The sequence below is a fragment of the Chinchilla lanigera genome, unplaced genomic scaffold (assembly GCF_000276665.1).
Source record: "Chinchilla lanigera isolate Chin_1 unplaced genomic scaffold, ChiLan1.0 scaffold00080, whole genome shotgun sequence".
In the NCBI taxonomy this organism is placed as follows: Eukaryota; Metazoa; Chordata; class Mammalia; order Rodentia; family Chinchillidae; genus Chinchilla; species Chinchilla lanigera.
In genome coordinates, this window is record NW_004955481.1 from 3,686,900 (window position 1) to 3,706,023 (window position 19,124).

General features: G+C 41.6%; 2 protein-coding genes across 2 annotated transcripts in view; one reads left to right on the forward strand and one right to left on the reverse strand.

Annotated features, from left to right (window-relative positions):
* On the forward strand, positions 1 to 4,485 carry Abhd15 (abhydrolase domain containing 15). The gene is made up of 2 exons (XM_005402677.2): positions 1 to 912; positions 2,987 to 4,485. Exons 1-2 carry the CDS (start codon positions 50 to 52, stop codon positions 3,510 to 3,512), a joined length of 1,389 nt encoding a protein of 462 aa, XP_005402734.1. The 5' UTR covers positions 1 to 49; the 3' UTR covers positions 3,513 to 4,485.
* A 7,301-nt stretch (positions 4,486 to 11,786) lies between these two features.
* Taok1 (TAO kinase 1) overlaps positions 11,787 to 19,124 on the reverse strand; it is a gene marked incomplete in the record, with an annotated part of 137,524 nt that continues 130,186 nt past the window's right edge. The window contains 1 exon segment of the mRNA XM_013503358.1: positions 11,787 to 18,764. Within this exon segment, the coding sequence (XP_013358812.1) occupies positions 18,303 to 18,764 (462 nt within the window).

The window sequence follows — 19,124 nt, forward strand, 5'->3', positions numbered from 1 at the left end:
CCGGAGCCCGCCGCCTGCCCGCAGCTCACCGGGGGCTCTCGGCCGCGCCATGCCGCTGTGGGGTGCCGCCCTCGCGCTGTTCCTGGCCGCTCTCGCCTTGCTGCTCCTGCTCGCCCCCAGACTCCTGCACACGGTCGGAGCGAGGACCCAGCCCGGGACCCTGGTCCAGGACGATGAAGTGGACGCCAGAGCCCCCGCGGATCAGTTCAGCGACGGGCATGAGTCGCTGCCCGGCGGTTGCAGCCTCCTCTGTAAGCCGTCGGCGCTGGCCCAGTGCTTGCTGCGCGCACTGCGACGCTCGGCGGCGCTGAAGCCTGAACCGCGCCCCTGGCTCTCGGGGCCTCACCTGCAGACCCTCTGCCACTTCGTCCTGCCCGTCGGGCCGGGGCCTGAGCTGGCCCGGGAGTACTTGCAGTTGGCAGATGATGGGTTGGTGGCCCTGGACTGGGTCGTAGGACCTTGCGCCCGGGGTCGCCGAGTCGCCAGCGCGGGGGGCCTCCCGGCGGTGCTCCTGGTGATCCCCAACGCCTGGGGGCGCCTCACTCGCAACGTCCTGGGCCTCTGCCTGCTCGCCCTGGAGCGCGGCTACTACCCGGTCATCTTCCACCGCCGTGGCCACCACGGCTGCCCGCTGGTCAGCCCTCGGCTGCAGCCTTTTGGGGACCCGTCGGACCTTAAAGAGGCGGTCACGTACATTCGCTTCCGACACCCTGCGGCCCCGCTGTTCGCCGTGAGCGAGGGCTCAGGCTCCGCGCTGCTGCTGTCCTACCTGGGCGAGTGCGGGTCCTCCAGCTACATGACGGGCGCCGCCTGCATCTCGCCTGTGCTGCGCTGCCGCGAGTGGTTTGAGGCCGGCTTGCCCTGGCTTTATGAGCGCGGCTTCCTGCTGTACCAGAAGATCGCCCTCAGCAGGTGGGTAATTGAAGCCCAAGATGGGCAGAGAAGGCTCAGGCTGGCCTGGAAAATAGCCCTGCCTCCTATGGAAACAAACAGGTGTGGGCCAGTTTAAGCAAAGTTTTCACACATTTTCCAAAGCTGGACAAACCCCATATTCTAGATACAATCAAGAGAGGAGGTTTGAAAGCCGTATGTGGCTTCGTGGACTTCAACCAGCATCACTGTGCTAGAGCAGGGCCTTGCGCCCAGGGGCTCCAGCATGTCCTCGGGTGTCCTAGCAACCAGAGCGCCTGGCCTTGCAACAGCAGAGGTAGCACCTGACATTTATCGTCTGTAACTCAGCAGGTCAACAAAGAGGGCCCTGGAAGCTATTGCTGCCCATTATCTGTCTAGAATATTTACTTACAATCTCAGAGCCAGGAGGTGACAGGGATCAGAAATAGGGCAGCATTTGATTTATTAAAAATTCTTTCGACTTGGCAAATATCCTGCATATGTACTCAGCATTTAACTTAAAATTTTTAAAAATTTTAAACATATTTTTATTTTAATCTCCAAAAGGAGAATAATTTACTACCAGGGTGACAGGTGAGACTTTTTTCACCGAGAAGTCCTGAGTGTCACTCCAGCCTTCCCTTGGAGATGGTGGAATAAGGTCAAATGTATTATGACAAGAGGATGAGGCAGGAGGAAGACCTGGGGTATGGGTTTAGACCTGCTTGGGTTCAGACCTTGGATTTCCAGCAGTTACCTAATCCCCTTTTATTTGGCTTTCTGACACAGGGTTTCCCTGTGCAGTTCAGGCTGGCCTTGAACTCACTTTGTAGCCCAGACTGGCCTCAGAGTCACAGCAATCCTCCTGCATCAGCCTCCTGAATGCCGGGATTACAGGCGTGTGCCACCAGCCCCTAACCCTTTTAAGACTTACTTTCCTTCTCAGTTAAATAGAATTAATAATAGCCACATCCCCAAAGTGTTTCTGATCATTAAATGACAAAGGGAGGTGAAGGGCTGGCAGTGGGTAGGTGCTCAGTAAATGTGCTCAGCAATTGTAATGCTTTTTCCTTGGCCCAGTTTGCCTCCTATTTTGAGAAGGTCAAATTATGAGCTGAACAGCAGCCTGAAGAACTGCCATGGCAACCCAGAGGGCTGGTGCAGTCCAGGGACAGGGTGCTCTCGTCCAGCTTGATTGTCACAGTTTCCTCTCCATAATGACCACCAGCTGGAAGTGGAGAGGAACTGCGCCTTTAGAGGCTGCCATCCCCATGGAATTTGTGGTTGAAAACTTGGGGCAGTGTCCTTCAATAGTTGCAAGCAACATATATGAAATTCAACTGGCTGAGGCAGGCCAGATGAACCCACCCAAAGGACTGAGCTGTCCATCCTGGCCTGTTAGGATGCCGGGTCCTCTTCAGGGAACTGGAAATAGCAGATACTCCTTATTCCCCGCAGCAGTTGTTCTCAGGGCCCTATTTGGGAATGCTTCGTGTAAATGAATTACACTCCTGATTGCTTTCTCGCCAGCCAGCACTGTCATCCAAGAAAACCTGCCTGAGATGTACTTGATCGGGTTCACAGGTCACACTCCTTTGTCATCATCAGGACAGCAATATGAGCACAAAAATAGAAAAACAACTAACATAACTGAATGGGGTAGCTGCAGTGATGTCTGAGGGCAGGGAAGGGATGAGGAGGTGACAGCTCTTAACAAGTTCCTTGGAAAGAGTGAGAAGCTGAGGTTGGGAGGGGAGCTGTCCCTGTAGATCCGAAGTTGCCCCTAAATCAAATGTGGCCCCTGAGGGCTGGACAGGTGATGCTCTGTATGACAGGGCTGACGGGCACTGTGACACAGGAAGGAACTCAAGCCCCTGTGGCCAGATCTTCCCATTCATTTCCCTGGAGATCTACACTTTATGCAAAATCTAAGGGCCATGGCATGGAAGTTTTAAAAAGGGCCACACAACCAAAAAGCCTCGGGGACAAGCATCTGGCCGGTGGGCTACTGCTCTGCAGCTTCTGCTATTGCTTGTTTTCTGATTCTTCCTTCCCTCTCCCCTCCCTTCCCCACTCAACTCCTGCTTGCTGCCAGGTATGCGACAGCCCTGGAGGACACAGTGGATACCTACAAGCTGTTCAAGAGCCGCTCCCTGCGAGAGTTTGAGGAGACCCTCTTCTGCCACACCAAGAGTTTCCCCATCAGCTGGGACACATACTGGGATCGCAATGACCCGCTCCGGGATGTGGACGAGGCTGCCGTGCCCGTGCTGTGCATCTGCAGCGCCGACGACCCTGTGTGTGGGCCGCCAGACCACACTCTGCCTACCGAACTCTTCCACAGCAACCCCTACTTCTTCCTGCTGCTCAGTCGCCATGGAGGCCACTGTGGCTTCCTGCGCCAGGAGCCCCTGCCCGCCTGGAGCCACGAGGTCATCTTGGAGTCCTTCCGAGCCTTGACTGAGTTCTTCCGAATGGAAGAGAGGATGAAAGGGCTAAGCAGGCACCGGACCTCATTCCTAGGGGGCCGCCGCCGCTGGGGAGCCCAGCAGAAGCGGGAGGTCTCCCCCTCCCCCAGTCTGGAGGAGATCTTTAGCTGGAAGCGATCGTACACAAGGTGAGACCTGGCAGAAGCCCTTGGTCTTTCAGGCATATGGAGTCCCCAAAATATGGTGGGGACTGGATGCAACAGCTCCAGTGCTTTGCTCCACATTCTGCCGCGTCTCTGTTAAACTGATTTGTGGGAAGAGACAGAGAGCTACTTGCAAACCCACTCTCCCCAGCTGAGTGGAACTCCCATGGGGCTCTGTTAAACACATTCCTGCTCATCCTCATTATCCCTGGTGTCTCCTGCCAACGACTTCGTAAGCCAAAGAATAACACCTTTTAAGTCCATGGACTCAGGAGAAAATGCTTTCTTCCTAGCCGTGACTGCTGGAAAGACAAGTGTATGCGTGTCATTTGGCTCTTCTGTCCCACATAAATAATCAATGCAGCAACTGGTTCTTGAGCTGGAGCCACTTGATATAGAAAGGACAGGATGTTTGTGTCTCGGTCCCACTTCCCTCATGTGCTCTGCGGTTGTGGCTCTGCTCTGACTCAAAGCATCAGCAGCTGTGGACCCAGGCTCCTGAAGTTGCCTGAGTCTGAAAAGGAAGTGCTGGAACCAGCTTGACCAGGGCTGGTGAGAGTGAGAATGAGAAAGCCTTGGGCTCAAAGATCCACTCTCTAAGAGGAGCTCTGTCAGTCTCAACTGAGAATGGGGCTGATCTGGGACTCCAGCCCAGGCCCTCAAGCTTCTCTGGAGGGACCCCAAGGGATTTTAGGAGTAAGAAGTGTTCTTACCCAGAGTCTAAGGGCTCTGTTAGACATTGGCTCAAGTAGCCAGTTTCTCAAGTAGATGTTCCCTCTTGTACCATTTCTTCTAGAGAAGCCCAGCCAGAGCTATTTTTCTCTATTTTTTTTTTTTTCATTCTCCTGAAATGTGGGTTTTCTCTAAGTCATTAAAAGTACAGATCTCAGCTGGGCGTGGTGGCGCACGCCTGTAATTTCAGCACTCAGGAGGCCGAGGCAGGAGGATCATTGCGAGTTCGAGGCCAGCCTGGGCTACAAAGTGAGCTCAAGGCCAGCCTGAGCTGCATAGCAAGACCCTGTCTGAAAAAGACAAAAAATAAAAAAATAAAAATACAGATCTCATAACTCAGAGTTTCTCGTTAGTTACTCCCTTTTCTGATGCTCCTAGCCTCTCCCTTTCAAAGCCAGGACAGATATCTGGGACCAGAGGAAACAAAGCAGCAAGAGTTTTGCACGCAGTGATTTATGAATGTTTCACATTACCATGCTTTGCCTGCCCAGTTATTCAAAAGGCCATCCATGTAAAGGCAGAAAACCTTTCTAGATCTGACCACTCAGGGACTAAGTGTGGATTTGGTTCTCTGAGAATGACACTGAATACAAGAGTAAAATTATACAGATTGGTCTACATATTCTGGTTTGTATTGGGACATTATTATTATATTATTATTATTATCATCATCATCATCATCATCATTATCTGGCCCCATGTTCAAAAATTTAATAAGGCTTGCCCTAAAGTGTTTTTTAAAAATATTTATTTATTTATTTTGGTGCTGGGGATTGAACCCAGGGCTTTGCCCGTGCTAGGTAAGCACTGTATCACAAAACTACATTCCCAGCCCAGAAATTTTATTGTAATTCATCAGTGAGAAAGAGGGCACCTAGTTTGACCTCACCAACAAAAGCAAAGCAATTTTAAAGAGACGTTTATACCAAAAGGCACACTGTGAGTTTTGGGTTGAGGTATGCCTGGCTCCATGAGTTCAGATTTCAGTGATCTTGCCACATTCTTGTTCTTTTAGCTCAAAAAAAGAAATTCTGAACTAATTCCATTATTCTAAACTGAAAGACAGACAACATTCAGTTGTTGAAGGCATAATCTGTTGTGGAAAAAAAAAAGTCTCCCCCCTTCCTTGCTCATCCTCCTTCACATTCCTCTTTTAATGTTCTTTCACCATTTCTGAGCAGGAGAAATAAAAAAGGGCTGAATGCTAAAGAAGCTGTTCTATTGCTGGAGAACCTCAGCCTCTGTGTAAGTCTTGGTAAGGCACAATTACTGACATGTGGCCACCCCGCCCCTCTCCACCATCTTGATCCAGGGGGATTTCAGTTAATTAGTGTCCTGCAGTCCCATATGCCCTTGGATCATTCAGAACTGCAAAATGGGAAGCAACCCAGGGCTTTTTAATTTGCTTTTGGTGGTACTAAGAATTGAAACCAGGACCTTCATACTGAACTACATCCCTAGCCCTTTATTTTTTATTTTGAGACAAAGTCTAAGTTACTAAGTTACCCAGGCTGCGCTCAGCCCAGTGGTTTTTAAATCCTAAGGCTTAGCATGTCCATAATGGCAAAAATCATGGTAGTTTCTCTAGACCAGATACCACAGGTCTCTGGTTTCTCAAAAGAATAGTTTTTTGAGAAGTGGTGGTTGATTCCCTTTTCCCCTTTTATAGGAAAGAAAGTTTGCCAGGAAGAGCAAAATATATATATATATATTTTTTTTTTGAACCCAGAAAAAAAAAAATATATATATATATCTTGAACCCAGAAAAAATATATATATATTGAACCCAGAAAAAAAATATATATATATATATTGAACCCAGAAAATACATATATTTGAAAAAATATATATATATTTTGCAGTTACACGGGTTTTTGTTTGTTGCAGTGCTAGGGATGGAATCAGAGCCTTGCACATGCTAGGAAAGCGCTCTACCACTCAAATACACTCCCAGCCCTGCAGTTACAGTAGTAACGTTCTTAGAGGAATGGCAGCAGCTTTAGTCCAGGGCATTAATTCCCTTGGGCCCTGAGGTCCAACACCTATGTCCTAAAATGTTTCTTTTCCAGGTGTCCTTTGTGCCACATGTGCTTGCTACATGTCACAAGAAGCTATTTCTCTCTTACCTGCTCTCACTGTTTAAAGATAAGGGTTGCAAAGCTTATTTTTGCCAAGAAAGTGTTTCTTTTCAAGGTTTGGGTGACCCTGTCCTTTAGCTAAATTGGCTCCATTTTTGGTAAACAGCTAATTGCGAGAGGAGCTGGAAGAGACCCCAGGCACACTATTCTGAGAAGGAATGGTTGGTCCCTTGAACAAAATCGCAAGTTCTGAGTTTGAGGAAGCAAGACAATAAAACAAAACCAACCCCTAACAAGTTCTACAGAGTCGGAGTTTTCACAAGGTGGGGGTTTAGTTATCTCCCAACACCTCATTACTTTTTTGCCTTCCTTTTGGTCTCTTCATGATTTATAAACATGTTCAAATGGTAAGCGAAGGGGGAAAAAAAACCCGGCTATTTAAGGGAGGTGTTACCTCAGCAGCAGTCCTCTATTTCCTCATGGGCATCAGATACAGGAAGCAGACAACCACCTCTGAGTGTTTCTTTGAACTCTACTTTGTTCTTGCCTTTGGAATCAAGAATGTGGTAACCTATAATTTAAAGTGTATAAACACTGTTTCATATATTTATAAATAGGTTCCGATAGTTGTTTTACTGAAAAACAAAGCCCCAAATTCTCTTTGAGACCACATCATGTTGTGAATGAAGACACTGTTTCTAAGACTTGAATACTGTCAGGAAAGAAGTCTTGACACAGGAAGTGTCATCTTGGCTTTATGTATAACCTCAAAACCACCCTAACACCAGAAACTCCTCTGTATTCATCTTTCACCCAAACCACAATATCCTTTGTCAGCCGGAAATCTTAGTAATGCCAGGGTATCTTCCTTTAGAAATGAACTTCAGCATGAATTCCTCTCCCTAAATAAGCAGATGCCAGGGCTGGGGATTTAGCTCAGTGGCACAGCGCCTGCCTGGCAAGTGCAAGGTTGTGAGTTCAGTTCCCGGTACCGGGGGAAAAAAAAAAACCCAAGTAAGTAAATAAATAAGCAGATGCACCTGTCCACATTGGTAGAACTTTGTAACAATGCCAATAAGCAGTATTTTGTGATTCTATAATCAAGCCACAAAGGATGAAATCAGAAATTTTGAGAAGTTGTAATATGTAAAGATTGCTTTTAGGAAGACTTCTAAGTTATACACTAAGGGTGCCCAGGTACCCATAAATAGAATGAATGCCTCAGAGAACAAGTCCCCACCATCAGAGGAATATTCCAGCTAGGCTACCCCTAAGCACCTCTCATGAGGAGTGCTAAAAAATGAGTATGGCTTGGATCAGATAGCCTCCTCCCCTATGAAAATCTATGAATTGACATAATGCTAATAAGCTCACAGAGCTGTAAAGACTTCTGGTTTATTTTTAGATCTGATGACCAAGTGACTGGGAGTTGGGAGATGACAAAGATTCTAATGGGGGGCCTGGCATGGTGGCACACGCCCATAATCCCAACACTTGGGAGACTGAGGTAGGAGGATCGCTGTGAGTCTGAGGCCAGCTTGGGCTACAAATTGAGTTCAAGGCCTGCCTGGACTGCATAGTGAAACCCTATCTCAAAAAGACCCCCACCCCCAAGAAAAGATTTAAATAAAAATGATCCTGTAAATGAGCCCAGGTGTAATAACTAAAGGTATCCAGTAATTACACTAAAGTTATAAGTGCCCAGAAAGTGCTAAAAGTTTGAAGGTATAACGAAATTTCAAACAATGAAAGCCATCAATATACCAAAATGCTTCTCACCCCTCCAGACTTTCTCTGAAATAAAGCAGTATCTCACCCGTGTTTATCACTAATGTGGTTAAACAAACATTTGTTTCCCTCTGTACATACGATAAAATTTGTAGTCTCCCTGCAACACCAGAATGTATAAATATCTAGAAACAAGTATGTGCTGTTTGTCTCCTGAAATCCTCTGTGTACTGAGCCACGCTTACCTATTGTTTAACAGAGCCTCCCTGGATTTTTCATTCACTGGCTGTTGCCTCACTTGTGTAGATTTAGCTGTTTCTTTAATACTAACCAGAGGCAGCTGTTTAATCAACAACCAGGCCTCCTGCTCTGGGCTAGTAACTTCTCAGCAGGGTTTAAATTCCCTGATCTTTATTTAGGATCTACATAGAAATTTTTTTTGGTGGGCAACTGTTGTTTGTAGTGTAGGGTAGAGCACTGAGGTAGTAACTTGGAGATGTGGGTTCTATTTTTTACTTCATCTATGACTTAAACATTGTCCCATATGAAAAGACCTAAGTGTGTATATCTCTTTATGTATAAGGATTGCCCAGTTGAGACAAAACCAGAATTTTATATTTTAAGCTCGCTTGACGTGTTCCTCCAAATTCAGAGGGATACACTGCAAATGCCAGATGAGACCTGGGATCGATTTTTGGCTGCCAGTTGTCTGAGCCAGGCAAATTAAATAAATGTTACTGTCACGGAGGCACTATACCAGCATTTGGATTAAACAGCATGCCACTTTTCTAAGTCTTCAACATAACAGGTAAACTACAGTTTTTAAAACGATACGGGCTGTGCGTATAATTCAGTAGAGACCTTGTCTATCATGTTTGAGACTCTGGGTTTGATCTCCAGTGTGACACACACACACACACACAAAATTTTTGAATTAAAAAAATAGCCTAGCACCCATGAACATTTCCTCCCCTGAATTAGCCTTTTGACAAAGAAAGTCACCCAAGCTGTTTTTAAACAACAGGACTGGATTAGATAGTCTACTACCCCACATAAGGCTAAAATGTGACGTTTTGCTGAGCATGGTGGCACATGCCTGTAATCTCTGCACTTGCGAGGCTAGGGTAGAAGGGTCATATTGGGAGGTCTGGGCTATATATAGCAAGACCCTGTCTCAATGAAAGTATGTATGTATGCATGTGATAATTTTTAAGAGAACTGTGTCCCTGTTTGTGGGAGGGGTTATAGTTACACAGATCACAATACAGGAATAAAACTTAAGACCTTGCATCAAAAAGAACCAAAAGTAGAATCATCTCACACCTAGAAGACAACAGGCCACTTCACTCTCTGGACAGAATAAAGTTGATGTAACTAGTAGAGCTCCCTCTTACCAACATCATACTCATTCTTGTAACATCTAGCACTGTGCTTGATGTTCAGTAATTATCTAATTGTTGCTAAGAGAAAATATATCTATGTGAATAAAATTGCTTTAAAAAACTGAGCAGACACTGTGTACTAAAATTACTTTATTACAGTTGATTTTTTAAACATTTCCTTTGCTATGATACAAAGGATACTTACAAACAAAATATTACATATGACCTTGTTTTCGCTCTTATGTTCTGACAACTTGGTAACAGCTTTAAATGCACAATCTATACAATTAATACATGTTATATATGAACTATAAGGTATGCTGAACCAGAATACTGACAATATACTGTACATTAAGCCTTACCAATTAGTGCTGTGGACCATTATTACCAAAAGGAAAATGCACATCTGTACAGTCACCTTTACCAGCTGGTGCTGACAGTGAGGGAGAGGCTTCTTTCCCATTGCAACCCTTGATAAGCCTCCACTGTGGGCATCTGTTTGGTCCAAAACTTGAAAGGACTGTGTATATTTAAAGTAAGTCATCAGTAAAGTGGTAGAACACTACCACACTTTCAACATGATAATCTCTCACACACACAAAAACATCAGTCCCTGCTTTAAAAGACCGTAAGTCCTTCGTCCACTATGAAAACCCTACAGGCTCAAGGGCTTTGGGAGATGAGAAGATGAAGGCTGCCAAAAAAGGAGGCAAGAAACCAAGCCAAAATCTAGGTCTTGCAAAATCATTTTTCCCTTCACCAAAGGGAACTAGAAATGTACAAATTCATTGATGAACCTCAATGATAACATATCAGTTAGCTGATAACCCTCATTTTATCTGGACCCCTGACTCATGGGAATAACTGAAACAGATTGTGGATAACATATACCACTTTCAGAAAAGAACATCTTGCTTAGTTAAAACATTCCCTTCAGCTGCCAAAAGCTGGTCCTGGGCTATGACAGGTGTGCATTCATCTCTCAATGGTCTACTCAGAAATGATAAGGTTACAGCTTTTTTCTTTTTTTTTTTTCTTTTTTCTTTTTAAATAAAAAAGCAATTGACTGAAGCATTTTCTTTTTTAAAGGTAAATAGCAAAAATAAAAATAAAAACCAACCCTGGCATTTGCATAAATAATGCAAATGGAGTGATATGGCCTTTAAAGAAGGAGTTAGTAGGAACAGAGAAGTGAAGAACCAGAGAAAATGATGTATTAATTTTTTCCTTTTAAAAATTTCTACATGTGCAAAATAAATCATGCTGTCTGAGGATAGCAAAGGGAAATGAGTACTTAAAACTAAAAATATAAATAATGTTTGGATGACTGGTAAAAGCAGAAACCAACCTGGGTTACAAAAAGGATTATACATTCAAGATGCTCTTAAACCCAGTGGGATAACTTATGTTAAAACTGTGTTAATAGTTACGTTAAAAATCTCAAGTTTGTTTTTAAATCTTCACAATACAAGCAAAGCTGTTTTAAAATATACACTATACATATTTCTCATAGTCTCTCCAACCTCATTAATAAGCATTAGGCTTTTCATATACTAAAACAAGGGGGTTCTGGAAGCTAAATTGCTTATAGTAACCCATCCATTATTTAAATGTTTAAGTCTTAAGTGGGTTAAAAACTTTAGCAGACTTACATAAATAGGATTTAGCAACACAGGTGTTAATTTAAAAAACTCTAAAGCATTTACAAATGATTAGGTTGGAACAGTCTGGGGAAATTATGTGCACTGTACTTCAAAATGTTATTTACATCAGACCATTGCTTTTGTAAAAATTTTCCTAAAAAGTTAAAAAAAATTGAAGAATTAACCTGTCTAAACTAGCAGAGAAGGATCACAAAAGGAAAGGTTAAAATAAGAACAAAATTATCTCCTAATAGAAACCCCACACATCCCTCTTCACTTAGATTTTACTCTAGAAACCACCTGCAAATCCTATAGGCTCGTATTTGTTGTCAAGATAATGTGGTAAAATACCTTGTCAAATAACTGGCCTCAAGTAACTTTTGTTTTGTTTTTAAAGATGTTTTCTTCCTTGTGTCTCTAGCTTGGACAATTTTGGGACACATGTAATTAACTGGAGGGGCACTCTAAGTAGGCACAATTCCCATTTAATGTGGAATAAAAGGGGAAAAATGCTGTTAGGAAGAAGGGATGGTGGTCTCTTTGACAGTATGCAATGCGAAGAAGCACAGCACATTTGGAATGGGCACCAAAAGGGCTTCTCTGGCAATATGCCGAAGCAGCCGACATCTTGATAAACTAAATATACCTGTTTATGACCCCTCAAAAAGGGTTAGAAGGGTTCCAACACCCCTCAGGGTTGTTTTTTTTTTTTTTTTTTTTTTTTTTTTGATATGTGCCAAATGGTCACACAGACCAGCCAGAAACTGCAAACAATAGGCAACTGTATCCTTTTTAATTACATACTTCACTCTATGACCATGTGCAATTTATAGTAATAATAATGTTCATGCCTAGACAATGTATTTGAGGGCTAAGGAAAAGCAAAATGTGCCACTGAGAGAAACCTGTTCCCATATAACTGGTCTTCATGCTTTCAAGTGGCTCTAATATACCTTGGATACTAAGCCAAGCCATGCAAAAGCAAAGAGTACACACTTTTCATTAACATTGGTATCTCATTTCTAAACCACTGACTTCAAAGTAGCCATAGAAACATATAACACAAGTACTGAAAGCATACACTTGAGGGTTCATGGATTTTTAAGAAATGCATTTCCCTCATCTACGTTCACCAGTCTTTAATACCTTGGCTACAAGGCATATCAGAGAAAGGGAGGTTAAATAAATGGGGTAATGTCTAAGGAACATATGTAATTCTGGAAAAATGTTCCAGAAGTGGGATAAATGTGCCAGCAATAAGCATAGTTCATTTCATTTGAAAATTCAGGTAAAGAGCCCATGAACAGTCCCAAACCATAATGTTATCACCTGCATAATTTACATAAACAGTAACGCACTTGTGCACTTTATAGACAAAACACACTTCTGTAAACATGGCCACTGGGGGAGGGAGGCTCCTACCTCACTCATGATTGAGGATATGTAATTCTTATATTAAATAAAGTTACTTAGCTTAAAGGATTTCAAACCTGACCAATGATTAAGCTTCATTTCCCCCTGTTTAACAACATTTAAGCATTAATTCTAAAAATGTATGTCACCTAGGATGGTTTCAGGGTTAGATGCTAGAACCACAACTGGCAATGACAGCAACTCCTCTCTAGCTGGCACAGACCTATAAACTTTAGTACAAAACCAAAAAAATACAGAAACTAGGTCAATTTGTTAGCTACATATTTACAGATAATTACATGATTTTTCACCCACAATTGCTAAAAAACTGTGAGTAAAAGGAAACTGTGCAGGTTGAATTACCCGTACTTTGAGGGGAATTCTTGGGCATCAAGATACCCTTTTTCATTCATTCTGAAGCCTCACCTTCTCTCCACTTCATGGCAAACTACCTACAGATGTTTAGTGTATCCAGTGGGCATCCTGCTATTTGAAAGGATTAACGTTTTCTCTAAAGAAACCCTTGTATATTTAAAAATAAAACAAAAATACAATCAAACAGACACATACACCCCCACAAAAAAAACCTGTGAAATTTAAAAAGTTCGGATTGCTGGGAAACAGTTAACAGTGATGGTGACATAGTACATGGCTCCCCAGGTTTCATTCTCTGCCTTTATTTTCTTTAAAAGATACCAATCTTTGAGTGGGTGGGAAGTGCAAGTTTTAGAAGCCCATAATAGGCAGATAAGGTGCTACTAATTTATGTATTTCTTATGATCTGAAGACTACCATGAGGCCAAATGGATTCTCTTCCTCTGTATGAGTAAACTTTTGAAATCTGAATACGAGGAAAAATTAGTCAATATGACTTTAAAGGAGGCTACAAGAATTCAGTAGAAAATATGACAATAAAGGAAGAGTTCTCAGCTTCACTTTTTTTTTCTAGACAGTGTTTAATAAAACTTTACAAATTAAATGATTTCCAATGTAGATCTACTGTAGCAATTTCATAAAAGTGCAGACAACATAACCAGACACAGCAAAACAGACTTCAATCAGTAGTCCTTGCATACATACGAGGCAAGTATGCTAAAGGTACAGCACACTCTTCCTTTAAGGAATCTGAGGATGGGAAATTTCCAGTTCTTAACAACTATGAGTGAGTGCATTTTAAAAGGCAACACTACAACCTGGGTTGAAATGCTATCATGTTAGATAGGGGAAAGCAAAACAGAGAATTTGTTTCTCTTTAATAATAATGATCTGTATTTTAGTAAGCAGCCCAAAGATGGTATCCCAAGTTTTCATTTTGCTGCTTAAGAAGGCTCTTAGAAATGAGAATTTCTTCATCCATCACTGTAGGAGATTCACTTTACACACCTTGAATATATTTTCTGACTTGAATACACATTAGATACTTCACATTTTCAGCATGGGACAAAATGCAGAATGGTATAAACTTCCAAGGACAGGGTTGCTGTGTTGGGCCAAATCTCTGCTTAAATAGTGGCTCAGAAAGGGTGGAAGGGGCGCAAAGAACTTACTATTAACCAGCAAGAAGAGGCAGCTAGAAGTAGAAAGCCCCTCACACCAATGCCATAATCTGCTCTCAGTGACCATTTCCTGTTGATTGTATAGTTCAGGAGAACCTTAGATGCTTTAATTTTAATCCCTTCGTTAGCTGTTTAGGTCCTCAGCAAAATACATAATTATAGTATCAATGTAATAAAAAAGAGGATCAATGGCATCACTACTAGGAAATACAGAAAATAAGTAAAGACTGTGTGATTTACTTGTTCTCTTTATCATCTCTGCAAAGGAATCACCACCAGTGTTCGTTCCACAATTCATTTCTCTTTGTCATCACTCATCTTTTGTTGCATCACAACACAAAACTCACAGAAAGACTAACTGGTTCTTTCCCCAGCACTATTTCACTGCATTGCAACTTAGGGTTCCATATTTTACTTTTCACTCATACAAGTGCTAAGAAGGGATTAGAAAGCAAAAGACTGAATCTAATGATCACTTTCTCATAAATATCAACTGAGTACTCGTTCTTTAAAAAAAACACCTGCATTCTTGCCTTAGCTGATGACTGAAATAACACCAAACAAAAACAACAGAACCTTAAGTGCCCTGATGGAAATGTACAGTATGAGTTACATCCATCCATCTATACACACATAGACACTCATATGTATATACAATATATACATACAAATGATAATAGCTATACCAAAAATGTGCATATTTAACACAGTTTTTAAAAGCCAGTAGATCATGGTATAATACAATTTATTTCCACTAGTGAATGGCACAAATGGAGAACTGCAAAGGAGGTGTTTCAAGTACAATTAAGTCATTTTTCACAGGTGAAAATAAATAGTATTATTCCAGTGTCCAACACAATGTATTTTATAAAAGTTTAAAATGCCAGACATTTAGTACTTACAAAAGCAGAAAGTTACTAAGGTCTGTCTTATGGTCTAAAAAAGACACAGAATTGTCCATTTTTGAAAAGAGGGGTGGGGTTTGAGAAAAAATTGGTAGGAATGGGAGTGGTCAGGAAGGTGTCTTTAGTGTTTTGAATGATGTTTACCTATATCCAGGCAGCTGAAGATCATGGCTATGACAAGTTCAAATTATGTAAGTCTATTATACCTGTCGGTGTGACTTCAAATGCAGGACTGGTCATCTCTATGTATAGAAAGGACTAAAAAGAATGTCAACTCTGATAAAAATAATATAAACACATTCGCAAGCTAACATCTACACAGTGAAAATGCTTTCGGATACTCTAATTTGAGGTTAGAACTGACTTTTAAAAAGAAAAAAATGTGCAAAGGGAAGAAAATCTAATTATGAATAAAATATTTCAACATATGAGGCTTTGCATTTTTAAAATGCTAACACAAAAAGGGGAGAAGGACAAACACAAGAAAGTTTTCACTGCCAGGCTCTGGATACCAGATATAGCATTTATAATTTCTGATATGCTACACAAATTTCCCATACTTTTAATTTTCTTAAACACATATATGAGTGAACACCAACACCAGGGAGGAGGTAGTGTTAGTTTGATCAAATTTTGACATTTGCACACAGATTCAGAAAGTGCTTGCTCTTTCTTCAGGGTATCTTAACACCCTGCAAATTTTCCTGCTACCAGTTTTACTCTATGATGATTCCTATCATGCATGAGATTCATCAGAAGTTAACAATCCCATAAACACACAAAAACCAATTAATTTGAATCATTTTTGCAAACTACATATATTTTAATTAAAGTTAATGATATAACCCATATATAGTGATGACCTACATGTAAAACTAGTTGTCACCCAAATTAGATACAAAGCCTTACTGAACAGACATTTGGAGTCAGTATTCAATCATGCTTTTTCTAAATATGTATGATATGAATGAACTCATTAACTCAATTAGCCTAGCTGAAGCTCACAAGTGGACTTTATCACTGGTAGCACTTTGAGTTTGGAAGAGGTTTTGTAAGCAAATCTGATCTGATTCCTTATTCCACCTCTCCAGTAGTAGACAGGGGCCAGATTTCTAAAGAATGCTTTTAAAGGTATTAAAAGTCTACTGCATTTTTGGATACTTTATTAAATTCTAAAGCTCTTATAATTTTTCCTCCGAATAGATTTTTCACTGAAACACTGTACAATAGTTGAATGCAAACAAAAGAAGACTAAAAGCCTTTCCATCAGCTATGACAAATATATGTCATATTTACCTAAAAACTGGAGATCTGCAGCATGGCCAACAGGACAATACAACAGAACGCTACTGGAAACACTGGCTAGAAGAATGTATGAACTCCACTTTGATCTTGTTTTTTAAAGACTTTATATTAATGCATTAATTTTCCTTATAGTTACCTTCAAATCAATGTCAGAAATTCCTGAAGGACAGGTTTCATGGAGACTGGGCTGACATACAGTACCTAAGGAAACTTAAAAATCTGGTTGACAAAACCAAGTGATGGATTACAATTTGGTCATTAGTTTGGTCTAGGGGAAGCATATTATTATGAGGGACCTGGAGAGTTCTATCTTGGAGCCCTCTGAGTATATGAAAAGCAGGATCCAGAGTTAGCAGCAAGTGTTCTTCAAGACAACTAGGGAGGAGGCAGGACAATAACTTGTAAGAAACTCTGATCTGTCACTAAAGAGGACGTTTTCTTTTCTTCAAGTCATATTCACAGCTCCCCACCCACCTCCAACTCAACTTCCACGCACAGAATGGAAATACCAAGTAACATCTGACTTTCAACATTGGGTTGATCCTTCATTATAAAACAAAACAAAACAAACAAAAAAACAAAACACGCCCCACCCCACCCCAAAATGTTAGCTTCTGTCAAGGGATTCCCTGACCGCTATAACTTTTTTTTTTTTTTTTTTTTTTTTTTTTCATGTGCCAAACTTTCTAGTTCCTTTTCAGTAGTATTTTAGCACTGAGGCTTGAGACTTGTAGAGTGGTGTTTCCTACTGTGTGATGTTAACATGATCCCAAATAGGCACTAAGTCTCAACGAACTAGAAGTTTGTAAAGTACTGCAGCAACAAAAACAGCAATTATAAAACAGAGGACCTACAGATGCAGCAAAATCTACAGTGGTGATGAGGATTAGTCAGCAGCTGGTAGTCATTGGCTCAGTGCTCCTGGTTCACTATGGCAACTAAACATTTAAATAACTGACTAGTCTACTTGTAAACAGGAATCCCATAAGCCAAAAGTGGACAGTCAAATAATATCTATGTAGTGTGATAAGAATTCCCATAGATGGCAGTTTGCAAATATGGCATCATTCAAACACCTCTGGCATTTGATTTGTATTGGCTTTATGTCTTTGTTTCTGTATAAAGTAAAAGTACTGTTTGGGATGTTAGGACTTTTAGAGTTTAGCTTGGATGAGATATCACAGTGTAAGCAACAAATGTTAGGATATATATACTTCACGTCCTCACTCTGCTGCTGGACATAACTATCACATAAACTTTCAGGGGCCCCTCTCATTCTCCTGGTCTTCCCCCTTAAAGGCTCACAGGTTGGTTAATGCAATCCCTATACAGCTTGTAATCTCCTTAAGCAACTCCATCGTGCTGTGAACACAAAGAAGGCACAACTGACTGGACAAAATCATTGACAAACTTAGGAAGCATTCAGAAAAAGAACTGAATTGTTTCTACCATCTGAAAAGGTCAATACAATACTTTAGTGTTCATAGATTTCTGCTTTTTTAATCCAAATGAGGCTGAGAAGTCAGACCAATTTAATAAAGAAAATACACTAGCGAGAAGGTGCAGGCATACTCCTATAATAACTTGTCTTGAGTATATGCTGCCTGTTGTGTCTCATAGAAATTTTGAATATGGAGGACAGCTTTAGATTTTCTCACAAACTTCTTGGGATATGATACCCTAAAGTGATGATTCAAGCCACTTTTGCTGCATTTTATTTTTGCAGTATTCAAAAAATACCCCCTCTATATAGCCAATTTCATTTTACTACATGCATGAAATATTTCGTATCAATTCCCCTTTTCAAAATTTCCCCAAAAGTTAAAAAAAAAAAAAAATCAAACCCGGCAGCCAAATACTATGACATCCCAGTTAGTAAACACAAAACAGAATGCTTTACAAAAATGAATAAAATATACCATTATGCACTCAGCTTCCACACTGTAGTACCCAAGTGAGGAGGCTGCTGTGATGATGTCTGTAGGCAGTTTCTTTTGGCAGACAGCTCCAGCGGAATTGCCACTTTCGATTATTAAGTTATGTATAAGACATGTGTGACCCATTGGATATTTGTGAAGTGACACTCGTGCTTCTGCTCATGCCCTGCTCCGTCCGTCCCCCAGAAGCTGTCCGCCTCAGAGCCTGGGGGCTATTGCGGACTCCTATACTGCTACCTCGAGGTACCCCTTGCATTGGCCCAGACGGGTGACCCCATGGTTGGGGTCCACCTTGCATTGGATGGCCCCAAGCTTGTGGTGGGCCACCCATGGGATGACCCCAGTGAGGTCCTGGACCCCCAGCAGGATTATGAGACCAACCAGAAGCTCCTGGGTAGCTGTGGCTGAATGCTTCAGGGGAAAGATTAGAAAGGACCATGTTACTAAAACCTAGTCTCATGCTTTCAGAGTCAAAAGCTTCAATTTCTCTGGCTTGACGCTCCAGCAGACTTCGTATTCGTTCTGTGCGCTCATTCTGCAAAGCCAACATCTCTTCTTCGATCTGTTGGTGGATAGGGAAAGGAAGCAAAAGCCAATTTATTTTTTAGAAGTCTATAAACTAAGGAAGCAATGATTACTCAATCTTAAAGTGGCTGTTTTATGGATATATGTTTAAAAATTAAGAGATGTACTGTAGGAAACATGCATAATTGCTACTTCTAAAGTGCGTAAATTAAGTTCTTAAAAGCAAAAGTAAACTCTATTGAATTAATAAATGCAATTATCACCAATGGCTACTAAATCCATCAAGTAAAAAGGTGTTGGAAAAAAAATGAGTAAAGGGAAGCTCTAACAGATACCAGATACCATCATGACATTCTCCAATAAAACAGTTTTGGTTTTGGTTTGGGCTGTTTTTGAG

Bases quoted from the DNA above. Each gene is read 5' to 3' on its own strand.
- Abhd15 (XM_005402677.2), top strand. From the start codon at position 50: ATGCCGCTGTGGGGTGCCGCCCTCGCGCTGTTCCTGGCCGCTCTCGCC. The intron at 913-2,986 runs GTGGGTAATTGA...GCTTGCTGCCAG, and splicing joins CAGAAGATCGCCCTCAGCAG to GTATGCGACAGCCCTGGAGG.